Source organism: Silurus aristotelis (assembly GCF_946808225.1).
Source record: "Silurus aristotelis genome assembly, chromosome: 12".
Classification (NCBI taxonomy): domain Eukaryota; kingdom Metazoa; phylum Chordata; class Actinopteri; order Siluriformes; family Siluridae; genus Silurus; species Silurus aristotelis.
In genome coordinates this window covers 15,850,181-15,866,244 of record NC_139585.1, presented here as the reverse complement: position 1 = coordinate 15,866,244, position 16,064 = coordinate 15,850,181, and the positions used below count along the sequence as shown (strand labels likewise).

General features: G+C 39.3%; 1 protein-coding gene across 3 annotated transcripts in view; it reads right to left on the bottom strand.

Moving 5' to 3' along the window:
- Nucleotides 1-1,535: 1,535 nt before the first annotated feature.
- Nucleotides 1,536-16,064, bottom strand: part of nrg3b (neuregulin 3b) — a 197,616-nt gene continuing 183,087 nt past the window's right edge. For all 3 annotated transcript variants that reach the window (XM_083557320.1, XM_083557322.1, XM_083557321.1), the window contains 5 exons: nt 12,320-12,422; nt 11,118-11,244; nt 8,398-8,510; nt 7,512-7,679; nt 1,536-2,631 (listed from right to left, as the gene is read on the bottom strand). In XM_083557320.1, coding sequence (XP_083413446.1) covers nt 1,998-2,631; nt 7,512-7,679; nt 8,398-8,510; nt 11,118-11,244; nt 12,320-12,422 — 1,145 coding nt within the window. In that variant the 3' untranslated portion in view covers nt 1,536-1,997. The remainder of the gene's footprint in view (nt 2,632-7,511; nt 7,680-8,397; nt 8,511-11,117; nt 11,245-12,319; nt 12,423-16,064) is intronic.

Sequence of the window (16,064 nt, the reverse complement as noted above, 5' to 3'; positions counted from 1 at the left end):
TGAGGGTCAGCCAGTTAATGCAGCATATTAAACATGCAGCACCATTTCACAGAGACACTGCTGCTCATTTCAGGAGACAGATACAGTACATCTTACTTCCTTCTCCTGCCCTCATTGTGTCTACTCTCTCACTGTTCCACTGCTGCACTGTGCTAATTTCTGACCATTCTGTTACTTGGCCCTTTCTATTCCTTGTGGTTTTAGCGGTCTCTCTGGTAAATCAGCTTGCCCACGTCAGTAGATAAATATGATGAATGATCAAATTGAGAAAAAGGTAACAACACAATGTTGTAACAATGATCATACTAGCATTTAACATTAGGACTATTAATCCTGCAATCAGTGTCATACTTACATAAATCTAAAAAATTAATACATCAAACCAGTAATGATCATTCTCTGAATTGATTACCTTATAGAAATCTCACACATTTATATATGTAGATATTAACCTGTAGACTTTTTCCACTGTAGAGCATGTGCTGTTGTTTTAAACGATCTTTACACACAATTAATTTCTCACATGTATTTCATTCATATACATATGATTTCATTTTCGTTCATATGATTGTTCAAATGATTCATTTATATATACGTGTTTATTTTTCACAAGCAGGTCTCATGTTTTTAATCATAAAATTCAAGTGATGTCACCTTTACTTTATTTACTTGAGTTCAGATTTTTTTTTTTTGTGCATAACATGTTGAAATGCACCTTCATATTACTCACCTAATTACATGTGGGAAAAAAATCACATGAAATAAGATTTTTTTTGTTCTATTACATGTTCCTGCTCCATATACAGATCCAATGACATAATATGCCATTAGTTTTAGTTGTATTTTTGTTTTAATCTTTTTTAATATGAATACTCAAGCTGAATCATTTTTCTAGCTTATATAAAAAAGAGTCTTTAATGTTGGACCTGCTGTGAAAGGCTAAACATGAGTGGAGACATCAATGACACCACGCTAATATTTTTGCTGATTAATTCCACAAAAAAACATTCTCACCTAAATAAAATAGGCTAGTTAAAAACTTCTTGCTCTCTTTTTGCAGCTTGAAAATAGCTGATGCAAAATAATGAGTCTAGGTTTAATTAGCAGAGCTACTTTTGTGTATGATAAACAAGTAAATGATTAAATCTGCTGACAGTCTGCTCTGGTGGATGCAGGGCAGCTCATGCTTGTGAGGACTATCTGACTCCACGGGTCCTTGTTGCCATGGAGACAGTGCTGGTGACTGACTATCTTCCTATTGGCACGTTTTGTAGATTTGTGCCAGTGATAGCTGTAGATATCTGTCTGCCATGCATAGAGTGGGTGGCAGGAAATAGAGCATTGATCACTGTGTAATACCCGCCAGTGTGTGGAGACACTCTCTGATCAAATCACGAGGTGACATAGAGATTTTATTCATAAAGCACCAAACTCACGTCTTCACGTCCTCAAGCAAAAAAACAGAGAAAAGACAAACTTGGATGGGGTTATGTCTTAGGATGGCAGAGCAGTTGGAAATGAAAAGCTTGCTGTTCATCATGTTCTGTATCTTTATTTTTATCCTGTTGTATGCCATATATGTTCCATATATGACATACATATAGTTATGACATCTATTATATTTTCTTTTCTTTTTTACAATAGAGAAACAACATAGAGATGACACACTATTTGGTTTCTAAGTAGAAGGATTTTTTGTTAAATAGTGGCATATAAATCTTTTTTTTAATCTTCTTCGATGCCTCTTTAAATCAACATCCCAACGACAGTCATTAAATCATTTCATAATTTATTCACATTGTATTTTCAGGAATCCAGTGTTCTGAATTCTGTCATTGTAAATTCTTGCTGTAGTCCACAATACTGTTACTGAGTCTCGTGTCAGTAAAAGGTTGGGTAAAGGCGAAGGAATAGACCTTACTGGATTTGTTTGCCACTGTTTCCAACTCCATTGTCCTTATGTTAGCTTAATCCTTCAGTCTAAGGAATTTATCCAATCAGCTCTTAGAGGCTGTGAGACTGGACAGACCATTAGGCTCAGTGGAAAGGTGGCAGTCTCTCTCTCTCCTGGTAAGTGAATTGTGTAAAGCAGCCTCCTGCTCCTCTTTTTCCTCGTGAGTGGATTGGACATGCTGATGCACAAGTCTTCCAGTGGATTTGGATGAATTGGTGGAGTGGTGCACACGCTCCTTCCCTGATCCCAGTACAGTCGTAGAGATGGCAGTCTTTGCCACAGTGGACTCTGTATGTGGTCCCAAAGCTGTAGTGTAGGTGACAAGGCTTTTGTGTTTGGTTTTATTCCCCAGTGCATATGATCCCTGGCTGCAATTTGACAATGATCCTATTTCAGTCTCTGCATTGATCGTTTGGCTAGCAGAAGCTCCATCCTTATAATGCAACACTGTGGTGCTTCGATCCTCGGCCCTGTTCTCCAGGTTGGATGCCTGTACAGAGGGGATGATGGGAACAGAGCAGGCACGAAGAGCCGGAGGAGGAAATGCTGTTCCCTGATCCAGACGAGTACAAGGAACATCAGCCAGGGTCAACCTTTCTCTGGATTGAACGAAGGCTTCCGTCTGCATATTCAGAAAGGAGCGTCGGTACTGATTACCTTCAGTTTGGGAGTGACACCTAGAGAGAGAAAATAGAGTGTGACTTAGCCCCCTTTTTTTTTCTTTTTCTTTTTCTTTTACATATCCCACTGAAGAACCCACTCTGACTCTGAGAACATGGTGTGCATAATTTATATCCAAATCATCTTCTCAGCAGGAAATAGACTTTAAGGTAGTGGTAATGTTAAATCTCTGTGTAATTGTTCATAATCCACAGGTCCTGCTATTTTCCTTTGACAGCCTTAACATCTGGACTTTCTCCTAGGTGTGAAAGCCTTATCTTAAATCTTCTTCTTTCGGCTGCTCCCATTAGGGGTCGCCACAGCGGATCATTTGTCTCCATACCACCCTGTCCTCTATATCTGCCTCTTTCACACCAACTACCTGCATGTCTTCCCTCACCACATCCATGAACCTCCTCCTTGGCCTTCCTCTTTTCCTCCTACCTGGTGGCTCCATCTTCAGCATTTTTCTACCAATATAATTCATGTCCCTTCTCTGAACATGTCCAAACCATCTCAATCTCGCCTCCCTCACCTTGTCACCAAAACATCCTACATGTGCTGTCCCTCTAATAAACTCATTTCTAATCTTGTCCATCCTCGTCACTCCCAACGAAAACCTCAACATCTTCAGCTCTGCTACCTCCAGCTCCATCTCCTGTCTTTTACTCAATGCCACTGTCTCTAATCCATACAACATCGCAGGTCTCACCACAGTCCTATAAACTTTCCCTTTCATTCTTGCAGATACTCTTCTATCACAAATCACTCCTGTCACTCTTCTCCACCCACTCCACCCTGCCTGCACTCTTTTCTTTACTTCCCTAACACACTCTCCATTACTTTGCACTGTTGACCCCAGGTACCTGAACTCCTCCACCTTCTCCACCTCTTCTCCCTGCAACCGCATCACTCCACTGCCCTCCCTCTCATTCACACACATGTACTCTGTCTTACTCCTACTGACTTTCATTCCCCTTCTCTCCAGCGCATATCTCCACCTCTCCAGGCTCTTCTCAACCTGCTCTCTACTCTCACCACAAATCACAATATCATCTGCAAACATCATAGTCCAGGGAGACTCCTGTCTGACCTCGTCCGTCAACCTGTCCATCACCACTGCAAACAGGAAAGGGCTCAGGGCCGATCCTTGATGCAGTCCAACCTTCACCCTGAACCAGTCTGTCATACCTACTGCACACTTTACTGCCGTCACACTGTCCTCATACATGTCCTGCACCACCCTCACATACTTCTCTGACACACCTGACTTCCTCATACAATACCACAACTCCTCTCTCGGCACCCTGTCGTACGCTTTCTCTAAATCCACAAATACACAATGCAGCTCCTTCTGTCCTTCTCTATACTTCTCCATCAACATCCTCAAAGCAAATAAGGCATCTGTGGTGCTCTTCCTCGGCATGAAACCATACTGTTGCTCACAGATGGTCACCTCTTCTCTCAGCCTGGCTTCCACTACTCTTTCCCATAACTTCATGGTGTGACTGATCAACTTAATTCCCCTGTAGTTACTGCAGGTCTGCACATCTCCCTTATGCTTAAAGATTGGTACCAGCACACTCCTTCTCCATTCCTCAGGCATCCTCTCCCCTTCCAGAATCCTGTTAAACAATCTGGTTAAAAACTTCACTGCCATCTCTCCTAAACATCTCCACGCTTCTACCGGTATGTCATCTGGTCCAACCGACTTTCCATTCTTCATCCTCTTAATCGCTGCTCTCACTTCCTCCTTACTGATCCTATCTACTTCCTGCTTCACCAACTCCACATCCTCCAACCTTCTCTCTCTCTGATTTTCCTCATTCATCAGCTGCTCAAAATACTCCCTCCATCTTCTCAACACACTCTCCTCACTAGTCAACACATTTCCCTCTCCTTCCTTTATTGCTCTAACTTGCAGTACATCCTTCCCAGCTCAGTCCCTCTGCTTGGCCAATCGGTATAAATCCTTTTCTCCTTCCTTAGTGTCCAACCTCTTATACAGTTCCTCATATGCCTTTTCCTTGGCTTTCGCCACATCCCTTTTAACCTGCTGCCGCATCTCCTTGTACTCCTGCCTACTTTTCTCATCACTCTGTCGATCCCACTTCTGTTTTGCCAACCTCTTTCCACTAATGCTCTCCTGCACTTCCTCATTCCACCACCACGTCTTCTTGTCTTGCTTTCTATTTCCAGATGTCACACCAAGTACTTTTCTAGCTGCCTCCCTCATCACTCCTGCAGTAGTTGCCCAATCATCCGGCACCTCTTCACCACCACCAAGCCCCTGTCTGACCTCTTCCCTGAACCTCACACTACACTCTTTCTCCTTCAGTTTCCACCATCTTATACTTCTTTCAAACCTTACTTTCCTCCTCTTCTTCTTCGCCTCCAAAACCATCCTACAGACCACCATCCGATGCTGTCTAGCTACACTGACCCCCGCCAACACCTTACAGTCTCCAATCTCCTTCAGGTTGCATCTCCTACACAGAAGATAATCCACCTGTGTGCACCTTCCTCCACTCTTATACGTCACCCTATGATCCTCCTTCTTCCTAAAATACGTGTTCACCACTGCCATTTCCATCCTTTTAGCAAAATCTACCACCATCTGCCCTTCCACATTCCTCTCCTTAAAACCATACCTACCCATCACCTCCTCATCACCTCTGTTCCCTTCACCTACATGCCCATTAAAGTCTGCCCCAATCACCAATCGTTCTTTCCTAGGTACACCATCTACCACTTCATCTAATTCACTCCAGAATCTTTCCTTCTCCTCCATCTCACAGCCAACTTGTGGAGCATAGGCACTGATGACATTTATCATCATCCCTTCAACTTCCACCTTCACGATCATCACCCTATCAGAAACTCTCTTCACCTCCACTACACTCTTACTGTACTCTTCCTTCAGAATCACCCCTACACCATTTCTCTTCCCATCCACACCATGATAAAACAGTTTAAACCCACCTCCAATGTTCCTGGCCTTACACCCTTTCCACTTGGTCTCCTGAACACACAACACATCTACCTTTCTCCTCTCCATCATATCATCTATCTCTCTCCCTTTACCCGTCATAGTACCAACATTTAAAGTACCAACCCGAACCTCTACTCTCCTACACTGCTCCTTTTCCTGCCGTCTCTGTAGACGCCTTCCTCCTCTCCTTCTCCTTCTTCGGCCAACAGTAGCCCAATTTCCACCGGTACCCTGTCGGCTAACGATACCTGTGGCGGTCGTTGTTAACCCGGGCCTCGACCGATCCGGTATGAAATTCTCATTTGTGATCCGCATATTTGATTTGGCACATGTTTTACGCTGGATGCCCTTCCTACCGCAACCCTCCCCATTTACCCGGGCTTGGGACCGGCACGAAGAGTACACTGGCTTGTGCCCCCCTAATGGCTGGGTTAAAGCCTTATCTTAAATATAAGTTGTTAATATCAAAGCTTGAGTATCCTTTACCTGGGCCTGTGAATTGGTGAATACCCATTTGGTCTACTTCATTTGAATGATGGTCTTTCAATTGCATGCTTAGATGCCTTATCAGACCCTATACACCTTGTCCGACAACAGCCCGAGGAACCTAGATAGCAAACTGGGACAGCTCCCTGGAATAATGAACACAGTTTGTGGGATGTGCTCAAAAGACCAAAGCAGGTTATTCAAAGTTTGTGTCAAGTTAAGTCCCAGAGACTCCTGCATGCTTCTGTCATGATTTTTAAGGCAGCACAACTGCAGGACCTCGACCCAATTACCTGCTCTTCTAACTCCAGCCATCCACATACAACATTATGGAAGGGAAAAAATATTCAGAATACTAATGAAGTATAACAGAAGAAGCCTTAGTGGTAAAAAAAAAAAATATATATTGACTACTAAAACAGATATATGGCTGCCCTAACCCACTAAATTGTTATTTGATAGTAAAGCTTAATAACTGGATATAAAACAGTTCTGTTTCATAAAGGACATAAGCACACATAAATATTTCAAATATAACTCAATATATCTAAGTTATATATGTATCTACTGTTACAGAATCATATCTATCTTCTTTTTCTGATCACCATCTTTATTGCTTAAAGGTTTTTTTTCTTTTCTCTATTTCACTATTCCTTTTCTATCTATGTTCCTAGAGACCCGAGGGTGTCTCCATGGCAACAGGGGAGGTTTAGGGGTGATGTTGATGTTTTAAGGTTGTTAAGTCTAGAAATAGGTCATTGAATGCTTGCCTGTCTGTCCCTGGACCTAACCCCAACTAAAAAACATGGAATATGTTTAACATTTCTTAGTTATGAATACTACTAATAGCTGTAGATTGTCAGTGGCATCATTATGAAGAATTAAGATAAGATAAGATAAGATAAGATAAGATAAGATAAACCTTTATTCGTCCCACAGTGGGGAAATTAATGAAGAAAGGTGTGTATATTTATTATGTTTATATTAGTTGCCAATATAGTATGTAATTGCTAAGACCAGACTCGATTTTTACTGTGTATGCATTTGTTCTTAGTGCTAGGACATGAAGAATATTTCATGAAAAACCCTTGAAGGCAAACCTCCAAAGCACATGGTTTACCAATGCAAATTATGGAAATAGGGCAAAATAAAAAAGCCGGTTGTGAAATGAATTCATGGCTCACTGTGAAGTTAGATCATGTTGACAGCAGTTGAATATCTCTTGTGTAAGCACTACATACTCAGAGGGTTTAATGTTATTGAGGTAATTTTTTTATTTGCAATCTTAACTTTTAGTTTTAGTCTCATTCACAGAGCTTTTTCCTATTATGTCTGACTTATTTGTAATACGCTAGAGAAGTTTTATTTAAGTGTGAATAAATTCATCAAAGCGTGTAGAGACCTACTACACATACATACCGTCTCAGAGATTCTAAAGTAGCATCTGTGGACTCCACCTCTCGGAGATGTTTGTAGCTATGAATAGAATCCTTTGATCCTCCAGTTAGATAGTGTCCTGCTCTAGAGATGGGTGGTGTCCATCGTGACACAGGTTGATGATTGAATATCTTCTGCTTTGCAGCAGGACTAAAAAAACAAACAACAAAGCCACTCATACAATCTGGCTATATTGTTTATTTCATTCATTCATTCAATTTCTCCCGCTTATCCGTAATTCGGGTCGCGGGGGCAGCAGTCTAAGCAGGCCCCCGCCTTCGACTGCTGCCCAATCCTTTTAGCACCGTCCCTTACAGTCCCTCCTGCAGGTGGTGAGCCCACGGGAAGATATTGTTTATTTATTTATTTATTTATTTATTTATTTATTTATTTATTTATTTATTTATTTATTTATTTAACAATATGTGAAATTCATTTCATTAAAAAAAATAAATAAATAAACCAATGATATATGGGTTTGTTGTATGTACCTCTATATCAATACAAAAAAATGTTTTATAGTGGAATTATTAAAAAGAAGAAAGAAGAGTACATTCTACATGATTTGCAATATGGATGGTTGAAGAAGGCAAATTATACGATCTGTCCATGTGCCTCCTGCCGACTGTCAATCATTTTAGTTAAAATTAGTTCTGAATAATGTTTTGTATTTCAATAAGGAATGCATTTTTGTGCAAGATGCAATACATACAAAAAAAAAAATAATAATCTTACCGTTATTTATCTTTGCATTTAAATATATGAGCATATGGAGATATAGGAAATGATTAATCCTTTTTTATTCTCATCTATATGCATTAGAAGAGAAAGAAAACAAGCAAGGGAGAAATAAAAACAGAAAAAATACCTGCAACTTTTCCCTGTAGCCGGACTGCTGCTCAGATTGGGTGGAGAGACTTTGGAATCATTGGATCCTATAGTATGGCCTGGTGTCAGGGATGACCCATGGGCTTTGCAGCACTGTGGTAAGAAGATGACAGGTGATATGTTTCTAAAGGTTAAACGGTATTGCTGTGACACTGTTCTGCTTTGTAGGACTACACTTCCACATTCTTTCAATAGATCTAACCTTCAATTTCTTTTATTCTCTCTCTCTCTCTCTCTCTCTCTCTCTCTCTCTCTCTCTCTCTCTCTCTCTCTCTCTCTCACACACACACACACACACACACACACACACACACACACACACACACACACACACACACACACACACACACACACACACACACACACACACACACACTCAACCCACCCACACACGCACACACACTCATGCACTCTTGACTCTTCAGTGCCAAAGATGTAATAGTGGATTATAGACTAAGCAGTGAGAGAAAATGTAGTTCATTCAGTGATCTATGTCCCCTCAGCGAGAGGAGAGCCACTTTAATTAGACGTTACATTTAAACAGCAGATTAAGAGAGACACTCTCTGATTATGCTCCCTGTCGACTTTCTCAGTCCTTCTGCATGAGTCGGGAACTAATCCAGGACAAGATTACATTAATGGATTCCTAAAGAATTTCATTCATTTTTTTTTTCTCTCCCCTAAAATTAAAACCATTATCTTGCAACAGGCCAAAACACGGAAAACTATTCATAAAGCAGCCTGAGATGCCCCCAAAAGTCATCTGAGTTACCAGATAATGCTATTTTTTCTAGTAAGTGACACACGCTTGCCTCCCTTGTCCTGTAGAATATCATTAAAGCTAGGGTTTCACTTAAAACTAGTGTGAAGCTTTGCAGCTGATAAAGTGTGTCATCCTAATGCTTGTGCTTCCTCAGGGACCTGTTAGCATTTTTATTCTTTCCAGCAGGAAAATTGGATCATTTCTGGCCACCCTCTCAAATCCTCAGCTGGATGAGAATGCTCTGCCGGGAACAGAGCTACTGGTCCCACCAGTATAATTGCAGGAACTTTTTGAGTCTTTTGGAACATTTTTATTCACACCCACTTGAAAATTAACACAGTACCAGACATGCAGTGGGCCTTTTGGGGCAATCCTTTTTGATACAATTGTCTAGTAGTATATGTCAGCGAATTATGCATTTTCATGACTTCTGGATGGAGATATAAGGTATAAAAGCTACACAAGGCCTTCAAGAGAAATTGTAAAGCCTACATTGTAAATGTAATGTATTAAAGACTAATTTAGCCATGAAATCACAAGTGAGGCTTGATTAAAGTTATAGATTTTTATTTACATAATCTGGAATTTATTAGAATGTTTAGCATAAGTCTAACACTATTCATAGCTATAAATCCATCACATGTTTACATTAAGGTACTTATTCTAATACTATTTCTAAGCCCCAAAGAGACATTTCTTTAATTCTTTAGAATTTTTGAGAGTCAATGCTCTGTAACAGATGGCAGAGTTTTTGCTGTGGATCAGTCTCAGGACAGAGGTTATAACATAACAATGACATTTTTTTTGCCCTATTATCTTTAAGAGAAAAAATAGTGTTGCTTCTAAAAAAAACAACTGATGTTTTGTAAATGTTTCATAATGATAAATGTAACTAAAACAGTTAAAAATTTGATCTGCCATGATTTAATAATAAAAAAAAAAAATTGTTTTAATCATTGGCAAATTGGTGTGGTAACATTTTGGGACTGTTACAGGAAAATAACCAGCCTTGGGTCAGTCCTCGTCATACCACCCTGTCAAACCCAAATAATGACTGAGAAAACAGATTTTAAAAAACAGTCTCTTGCCCAATTCTAGAGCAATTATGACCTCAAGTGATGTAGCTGAGGTGGAGAAACTGTCACAGACAGACTAGTCATGCTGACAGCATCAGGATTTCTACCTTTTATGTTTTTATTTATTAAAAGTTTTTTTTATGTGTTTTAGGCTAAACCCAATTTGGGTTTAATTTGGGTTTAAATAAAGATATGAATATTGGGAGCAGAGAAAAGATACGAATAGTTCCATTGCATTCAACCTATAATCATCTGTCATAAAAGCCTTATATAGGTGTCATGTAGAACTATGAACATCATTACCATTGCTTCCTAAAATAAGATAAGCTGTGGAAATATAAAAAACTAAAAATTCTCCCTGCAAACCCAATATGTGGACATGAAGTGCCAGAATCCTAAGGACAAATGAGAATGCATTGTTTAGATCCATGTAAGGAAAAAAAAATGACAGATTTACTTCTATTTCTGCTCAGCTCTTCTGTACAGCAGATTTTTACAGCAGCAAGGTAGACTGCTGATCAAATGGATGTGATGTTTACTCAGAGCTATATGCACCACTATTTCTGTCAGTGTGAGGGATCATTGGTTCTACTGAGAGCCACAGAGGGGACCATTCCCTGAGCTGCCTGCTGGCCAATTGTATTCATTACACATGACTGTTATATTCAGAGAATGCATTTTGGCGGTCTCTCAAAGTCACACATGAGTGGCTTGATTTCCCACCATCTACATATTATATAGCTGATATGCATGGAAAAGAAGGTGACACATTGCTTATTAAATATCTTTCAAAACACACACATGCACATGCATGCACACACACACATTCTCACTGAAGCCTAAATGTCCTAGATATTTCACCTTTTGATGCTGGAGGTCATAATCAATCCTCGGGCTGGATTTGGACATGAGTCGGGAAGCAATGAGACTGCAGTCTCTCAGAGTGCGGATCTCAGTCTGATGGTTTCTAGGCTTTCCCCTTTCTCTCCTGCAACACATTTATCAATTATAATTATGTGCTTTCTAATAAAGTCATGGTAATATTTCTTTTGTTTAGTTTCTCTGATGAGGACAAAATGAGCTATTCATTATTGTAACTCTGATCCAAATGTCATGTTAATTTAAATAGCGTGTTTACTGTCATGGTGGGCCTGACTGTTTCTGCTTAATTAGATAGTAATATGCAATGACAAGCAATGTGAGCATAATATCAATTATATATTTCCATGTATACACATTTTCCATGTATACACAGACATAGATTACAATTTGCTTGCAATTTACACTGAATGGCAGTTTTGAATGCTACATAACTGCCATATACCTACAGAAATGTTTGGGATGGGCTATTCCTATAATCATTTGCAGGTATAAAGCTTACTTTCTCCAGTTTCTATGACAAATGGACATAAATTCTGAATAAAGTGGCATTTTTGTTTGTATAATGGCAATATAATGACAGTTTACTAAATAGAGTAGTGCACTTGTTCTATGTTAGAGGAACATAATGGTGATGATGTGCCATAGCTTTTCAGGTGAAGTTAACTGGAACATTGAACAAAGATAAGCACTCCTAAAAGATTCTTTACTGTGTTTCCCACACATAGCACATGGTAATAATATTGACACAAAAACCTGCTCTATAACTCGGTTCCATAACAATGCTTTAACAACAATTTTTTATTTTGTATATTTTCTCTGGTCCTACTTTAAAATGTGTTTCATATTCATACTTTTTTTTTTAGCAATAGTTAAGGCAATATCATAAAACTGATTGCAAATCATAGTGAGCTTGACTTTACCACCATGATGTGAGTAAGCTGAGCTACTATCAACTATTATACTGATCATATGTGACTGTAAGTTTCAAAATATCATTTTTAGCATGTGCCCAGACATTTGCATGAAAGCATTTTTATCAGGATTATGTAAGCAATCATGAACAGCTTATGCAGGTGTCATTTAGCCCCAGCTTTGTGTAGTGTTACCATTAAGAATTGTAGTTTTGGTAATAAGCTTGTGCTGGTTAGTACTGGTTTGGGTAATACATGTTATTGACTTACTTGTTTTTGCAGTAAAGAGCCATGCAGGCCAAACCCAGCAAGCTGATCCCCATGGCGATGCTGAAGATTGACAAGATCTGTCGTTGGTAGGTCTCTCCACTCTCTGATAAGACAGACACAATCAGGGTCCAAAGTTAATTCCCTGTGTAAATTTGCCCTCTCCCATCTCTCTCCTGGTCCGTATTGACTAAAAAAATAATAATATTTTACTTACAGGTGTGTGAAAGTTAAATATTGAGCGGTTTGGACTTCATGGCAAAGAGCTAATATCAATTATTAGACATATTGGCAGTATATAAAATATGTTGTTATCTGGCCTATATACCTTCTGCATGTTGGTCCAGAGATATTTGTCAATTAAATTGTGCTAATGATTTTGTACAAAAAAAGCCATCCATAGTGATGAGCCAATGTTTGTCTTCTTTCATTATCTGCCTCTGTGTTTCTGCCACTCTCCCTTTGTTTTTCTCTCATACACATTTGCAGAGGAAGCCAGCACTAACACTAGGATAAAACACAGTAGTCTAATGAATACATGCAGTCCTTTGCTGGCAGATGATCCCAGAGTAAAGATGTACTGGTCAGTAGTTTTATTGTTCTTACCACTACAAATACCTGGGGAACACAGTGACTCATAATGGCTGAAAACAACGAGAGGCCTGAGAAAAACAGTTCTGTGCTGGATTTCTTGGCCGTGTTTACATCCTTTCAGTCATGTTATAGACATGCCTTCGTTTTTATTGCTAAGAAATGCAAACATGGCAGAATTAAGAATTAAACAGCCCCCATCGGCAAATACTATTTTTTGTGTGCAAAAAGCACCCATCTGCTCCCATAAACGTGCCTCGATGCCAAAAGGAATAAAATGAGTACAACTGGGGGCTGCTTTTGAAAAGTGGATGCTTTCCAAAATAGATAAAACAGCTGACATCCAAGAGAATAAAACCTAAGTAAGTCATTTGCCATGTTTATTTCTATCTTTGTTAACCGGAAAACTAAATTAAGTGGATGGAACCAACTAGCTACTGACTGAATGGTAGCTCTAAAGTCAAATTTAGCATTTTGTGAGATTTTATAGTAGGTAACTCATGGCACAATGCAAAAAGTACATGTTGCCAAGGTTTATAGCAGGGTCATCTGCAGGCTGAATGCAGTTCATTTGCTGTCTCAGAAGTATTTTGGATCAAAAAAATCTATTCAGGGTCTGTGACTCTAGTCAATATTGGTAAGGTGGAGTGCCAGTGCAACACAAAACGTAATCGCCAAATCAATAAACTCAGGCTCATAGAGTGTGGATAGATTATATACTAAAATCAACAAACATAAAATCATATTTATTTTTTTATATTAGTTGATCATGACCCATTTACATTTTGTTGACAGTCTATAGCAGCGTTGGGCAAACATACATCAAAATGTATTTTAAAATAAAATACCAAATACTTTAACTTTAAGTCTATCAAAGTAAACTATAAAATACAGCAGCCACACTATGTATCAAAATAAACTAATGTATTTTTGTATTTTAAAAATATTTTACTAAAAATACTAAAAAATACTTTTACAGGGGAGAATAAAATTTCTTCACAAACCTTCCATTAATTAGCGTATTTGATCTCCTTCATTATTACACTGACTCAGTTAATTAAGTAAACAATGTTTGATAGCAACAGCTTTTCTCTGCCTGAGTCATGCAATAAATCTGATACAGTGAGGAAAATAAGTATTTGAACACCCTGCTATTTTGCAAGTTCTCCCACTTAGAAATCATGGAGGGGTCTGAAATTGTCATCGTAAGTGCATGTCCACTGTGAGAGACATAATCTAAAAAAAGAAATCCAGAAATCACAATGTATGATTTTTTAACTATTTATTTGTATGATACAGCTGTAAATAAGTATTTGACCACCTGAGAAAGTCAATGTTAATATTTGGTACAGGAGCCTTTGTTTGCAATTACAGAGGTCAAATGTTTCCTGTAGTTTTTCACCAGGTTTGCACACACTGCAGGAGGGATTTTGGCCCACTCCTCCACACAGATCTTCTCTAGATCAGTCAGGTTTCTGGCCTGTCGCTGAGAAACACGGAGTTTGAGCTCCCTCCAAAGATTCTCTATTTGGTTTAGGTCTGGAGACTGGCTAGGCCATGCCAGAACCTTGATGCTTCTTACAGAGCCACTCCTTGGTTATCCTGGCTGTGTGCTTCGGGTCATTGTCATGTTGGAAGACCCAGCCTCGACCCATCTTCAATGCTCTAACTAAGGGAAGGAGGTTGTTCCCGAAAATCTCGCAATACATGGCCCTGGTCATCCTCTCTTTAATACAGTGCAGTCGCCCTGTCCCATGTGCAGAAAAACACCCCCAAAGCATGATGCTACCACCCCCATGCTTCACAGTAGCGATGGTGTTCTTGAGATGGTACTCATCATTCTTCTTCCTCCAAACACGTTTAGTGGAATTATGACCCAAAAGTTCTATTTTGGTCTCATCTGACCACATGACTTTCTCCCATGACTCCTCTGGATCATCCAAATGGTCATTGGCAAACTTAAGACATGCCTGGACATGTGCTGGTTTAAGCAGGGGAACCTTCCGTACCATGCATGATTTCAAACCATGACGTCTTAGTGTATTACCAACAGTAACCTTGGAAACGGTGGTCCCAGCTCTTTTTAGGTCATTGACCAGTTCCTCCCGTGTAGTCCTGGGCTGATTTCTCACCTTCCTTAGGATCATTGAGACCCCACGAGGTGAGATCTTGCATGGAGCCCCAGTCCGAGAGAGATTGACAGTCATGTTTAGCTTCTTCCATTTTCTAATGATTGCTCCAACAGTGGACCTTTTTTCACCAAGCTGCTTGGCAATTTCCCCGTAGCCCTTTCCAGCCTTGTGGAGGTGTAAAATTTTGTCTCTAGTGTCTTTGGACAGCTTTTTGGTCTTGGCCATGTTAGTAGTTGGATTCTTACTGATTGTATGGGGTGGACAGGTGTCTTTATGCAGCTAACGACCTCAAACAGGTGCATCTAATTTAGGATAATAAATGTAGTGGAGGTGGACATTCTAAAGGCAGACTAACAGGTCTTTGAGGGTCAGAATTCTAGCTGATAGACAGGTGTTCAAATACTTATTTGCAGCTGTATCATACAAATAAATAGTTTAAAAATCATATATTGTGATTTCTGGAATTTTTTCTTTTTAGATTATGTCTCTCACAGTGGACATGCACCTACGATGACAATTTCAGACCCCTTCATGATTTCTAAGTGGAAGAACTTGCAAAATAGCAGGGTGTTCAAATACTTATTTTCCCTAATGTATATGCAACCAGTTAACAGATTACATGCATAATCCCGGTGATCACCCAGATGAAGGTGAGTTTTAAAATAACAGTTTAATGTTTAACAGTTTGCAAATAACTCATAATTGTATCCTAATTTAGTAACTTGGTGTTTGGTAAAGAAGGGCTACTTTATATCAGCAACACTGATTAATGACAAACAAGTAATAAGAAGACAACTGATGGCACCTGTATTCACAGAAACTAGTTCATTCATCATAAATATAATAATAAATTTCAGGCATTCATGCAATGGTATGAAAAATCATGATCCTACTATAATCATGAACAGCTACTTCAATTAGGATACAATAGTCAGCAAACAAATATTTATTTATCAATCATTAGACACCTATTTAAAAGCTGGCAGCCTGCAGGGTTCTTACCCTGACCACCTTCTTGCACATTG